We start from the raw sequence: 4151 nt of genomic DNA on the forward strand, positions 1-4151 counted from the left end.
TTCTTTTCCCCAAATTGGAAACTTCCTCCCTCTGTTTTTATTAAAAAAAAAGGGAAAGAAAATATTTTCTTTTGTATAGGGAAATTTTTTTATGCATCCTTTGGTTTCGTTTGGGGGCAAATTTTAGTTTTTTAACCATGTATCAAAAAAAATTACTTTTTTATTTTTTTTTTAAAAAAAAAAAAAGGGAAAATATTATTTTAGGGTTCCCTTTGAAAGTTTAAGCCCGGGGAAGGGGGTTTTTTGGGGAAGGAAAAAATATAAAAAAAAAAAATCCCCCAGGTTCTTTTTTCCCACTTTCATTTTTCCCTGGGGTTCCCCTTTCATTTCCCCCCATTTTTTCGCTCCCCAACCCCCCTTTTTTTTCTTCCAAGGCCCGCCCACTTCCCCGAGGCCCAGTTCGCGGATTTCAGGGGGCCTTTCCCCTTTTTGGCCAGGGGGGGGGAGGGTCTTTTTTTTCGGACCCCTTTCTTTATGTTTCTTTCTTGACCCCTCGTTGGAGTTTTCTCGTGTTTCTAAGATCTGATTTCTGCTATTCGTTTGTTGTTGATGCATGTTCCGTGTTTGTTTACGTGCAAACAAGTTTAATTCTTTTTGCGGGGGGGGGGGGGGGGGGGGGGGGTGAATTTTTTTTTTCTGGCTGATTTAGGGTTTCGTTTTTGTTTGACCTTGTGGACGTTGATTTTGAAATTTCTTCGATTATCGTGGTTTTGTGGTTGTTCATGTGGTGATGTTTGGTGTGTGATGATGATTCTGGGTATGGGTGGATGTGGATCGTGGGATTGGTTGGGAATGCACTTTTAGCGTGTTTTGGACTTCGAATTGGTTTTTCTTTTTGTTGTTTGATGCACGTGTGAAAAATTAGAATGGTTTTTGTGGATTTGGAATTTAGTGTTATGGGTTGTAATTTGGAAGGTTGAATGTGGGAGTGGGAGTGGGAGTGAGAGGGGGAGGGGGAGAGGTTGCTTTTTATGGGTGGCAGTTTGTTGTGTTTAATTTGGGGATTTGTGTTTTTGTGATGTCTGAGAATGGAATGTTGACTTGTTGCATAGTGTTCTGGGTAGTGGATCTGTTGTTGCCATGTTGTTGGGTTGGTTGATGACAAGCCTTGTATGCGTGTCTCTGATCCGAATGTGGGATCGACATTATTGATATGTGCTTGAATGTTTATACTTTTTGGGGAAAGCATTTTTCTTTCTTGGTGCATTTGAAATTGAGGATCTGTTTTTTCCGTAGGAGTTTTCTGTGATTTATTGAGTCAGAAATGTGCTAGTTTGCCCCTTTAAATGGGTGTTTGTTTTGGCAACTGAAGTAGGGTGTGATTGTGTTTCATGTGTTCATATTTATTGTGATGAACTAGGGTACCCGGATCTTTTGTGGAGGATTGGATTATTTGGTTTCTTTTAGCTAGACATTCTTGTGTTTTGGTTTTGGAATATGGATTTCATTGACTGAGTTTTTTTTTTTTACAATTGTAACATTCTGGGATGTTTTTGCTGTGAGTGTCTCAGTGGATAGGTAAATCCCTACTCCCACTGACACTCAGAATATCTTTACGTGGGGGTTCTCCTGTTTTGACAACATGTCCGCGATGTTAAATAAGCATTGTGAAAAATTGTTACCAAATATATAGCTTGTGAAAAATTGATAATGTTCATCTCTTTTCTTGCTTATACTACCCCCTGCTGCAAATTATCTTTTTCTTTTGAAACTTTGCTTTCAACATAACTGATTTTTTTTTATGTTCCTTCATGTTTTCAAAACTTTGTCCTGTATTTCATTTGTCAGCTTTAGTGAATAGTATTTTTTGTGTTTAACAATTTTGTAACATTCTGTAGGTTGTATTACTACTAAGGAACTTGGGACTGTGATGCGGTCACTAGGGCAAAACCCAACTGAGGCAGAACTGCAGGATATGATTAATGAGGTTGATGCTGATGGCAATGGAACCATCGACTTCCCAGAGTTCCTCAACCTGATGGCTCGCAAGATGAAAGACACCGACTCCGAGGAGGAGCTTAAGGAGGCTTTCCGTGTGTTCGACAAGGATCAGAATGGTTTCATCTCTGCAGCTGAGCTCCGCCATGTCATGACAAATCTTGGGGAGAAGCTGACCGATGAGGAGGTTGATGAGATGATCCGCGAGGCCGACGTCGATGGTGATGGACAGATCAACTATGAGGAGTTCGTCAAAGTCATGATGGCCAAGTGAGGACCATTCAACCATAACCTAAATTTGAAAAGCATATAAAGAGAAGAGGGACAGTGCAGATAAGTTTTGATGAGAATTCTATTTCCATTAGGTCCATCTTGATTTGGGGTTATTAGCTTTTGTTAGTTGAGTGTCTGTTTTTCTTGTTTGCTTTAACTGGTACTACTTCTGCTCCCTAGTTATCCTACTTGTTTGCTTTGTTCCTTGTTTTTAGTAGCTTCGGTTAGCTGTGTCTCACCATGCTTTGTTACTCTCCATTTTCATATTTATTTTTTGGTTATTATTATGAACCTAGAACAATTGGATGCATTTGTGTTTTTTACATGTGGTTGGCTAATGCTGTTAATATTTTATATCTTTTGCCATGTGATTGTTATTATGATCATTATGAATTCAATGCAATCTGCTTGGGTTTAAATTGTGGAATTTGTTATGCTCACTGTTTTCATCAATTGTTAATGATCCAACATTTTACAATCATTAATGACCCTGCCTCCTTCTTCCTTTCCCGAATGTGAAGTTAGGCATCCGGTTACAGAATTATTATCTAAACTATTTTGAAACTATTAAGCACTGTATTTTTGCTTAAAAGGTATTTTAAAGTTGAAGTTCGAAAATCGAGATAATGCATTTTTCTTATTAAAAAAAATACTAATGTGCCTAATTTATCAAGTGTTTTTCAGAAAATGTATTTATATCAATATCTCCTTTCAAGGGAGAAGAGAAAATAAATTGAGTCATACGGCACCATAATATTCATATCACATGCACAAATTTGTTTTTATTAAAAAGTCTAATGGAATGTGTGTGTGTGAGGCTTTTGTTTACGGGGAGGCATTATTCAGTGAAAACATTGCTTTCATCACCGGTTGATGGGGTCCTAACTTCAATTAGTTATAAAGTTCACCAAACCATGGTTTACTTTGCCCAGATCTCTTCATGATTCGCATCCCCGTGCTTTCGTACGATTTAGCCAATTATACCTCAACAGTCTTTTTAGTTAGGCTTAAAAAATCATTAACATTTCACGTGAACGTGCAGTTTACCAAAATTTTAACCAATGTAATTATAACTATTTTATTAACTAAAATGCAATTAAAAATTTCCTTAGAGCATCTTTGCTGGAGGGTATTCACTTGGGTTCTCGAGGTTTTTAACAAGAACTTGCACTACAGAGGAAGGCCAATTAACAACAGGCTTTTTGGTTATGCTAATATAATTTTATTTCTATCTAAAATAGAAATATTTGTATTAACATTAAAACTATTATTTTATTAATTAAATATAGTCACGATTTGGTTTCTTTTGGAAGACATTTAGTCATTATATATTCATAATATATTTATAAGATGTTAGACAAAAACAAATTATTCTAAAAAAATGAATTTTTACAAAATCAAAAATAATTTTTAAATGTTGAAAATCTGATTGATCCTACTTGATTAAACTTGTTTATGATTGGGTTGATTTGAATTGGATTTGTCAATAAAATTACACAAATCTGATTCAATCTCACCCAAAATTTTAAACGGGTTGGATAACAAATTTAATCAAATCCGATTTAACCCATCCCGTATAAATTCCTACTCATAAGCACTCAAATAAGCTAAATTCCTACTTATAAGCACTCAAATAAGCTGTTTGCAACACACTTCTACTTTAATATTATGGGATGCTTCCACCCCTTTTCTTTGCAAATAACACCTTTCTCTCCGTTTTTAGTTTGAACAATCACTACAAGCCGATATTGAGTCACTATAAGTTGGCAATTCTTTCAATTAACGTAATTAAATAAGTTTGTTTTTGTATCCAAATCTCTATCATGAAATAATGCTAAGGGAATGTTGTATGGGTACTTGTCGTTATGTCCCATCTTACAAGTAATGCATCAAGCACCCTCGAGTGTGGATTCGCTAGTGCCTTTTCATTGTGCGCTCTC

General features: G+C 36.1%; 1 protein-coding gene across 1 annotated transcript; it reads left to right on the forward strand.

Annotated features, from left to right (window-relative positions):
* Window positions 1-1838: 1838 nt before the first annotated feature.
* SCAM-2 (calmodulin) lies at window positions 1839-2532 on the forward strand (the record flags this gene model as incomplete). Its single annotated transcript, NM_001250954.1, is given in 1 exon segment — window positions 1839-2532. A coding segment is annotated over 1 exon segment (374 nt), but the record flags the coding sequence as incomplete, so codon positions are not given.
* Window positions 2533-4151: the final 1619 nt, after the last annotated feature.

The sequence above is a fragment of the Glycine max genome, chromosome 13, assembly GCF_000004515.6.
Source record: "Glycine max cultivar Williams 82 chromosome 13, Glycine_max_v4.0, whole genome shotgun sequence".
Taxonomy (NCBI): domain Eukaryota; kingdom Viridiplantae; phylum Streptophyta; class Magnoliopsida; order Fabales; family Fabaceae; genus Glycine; species Glycine max.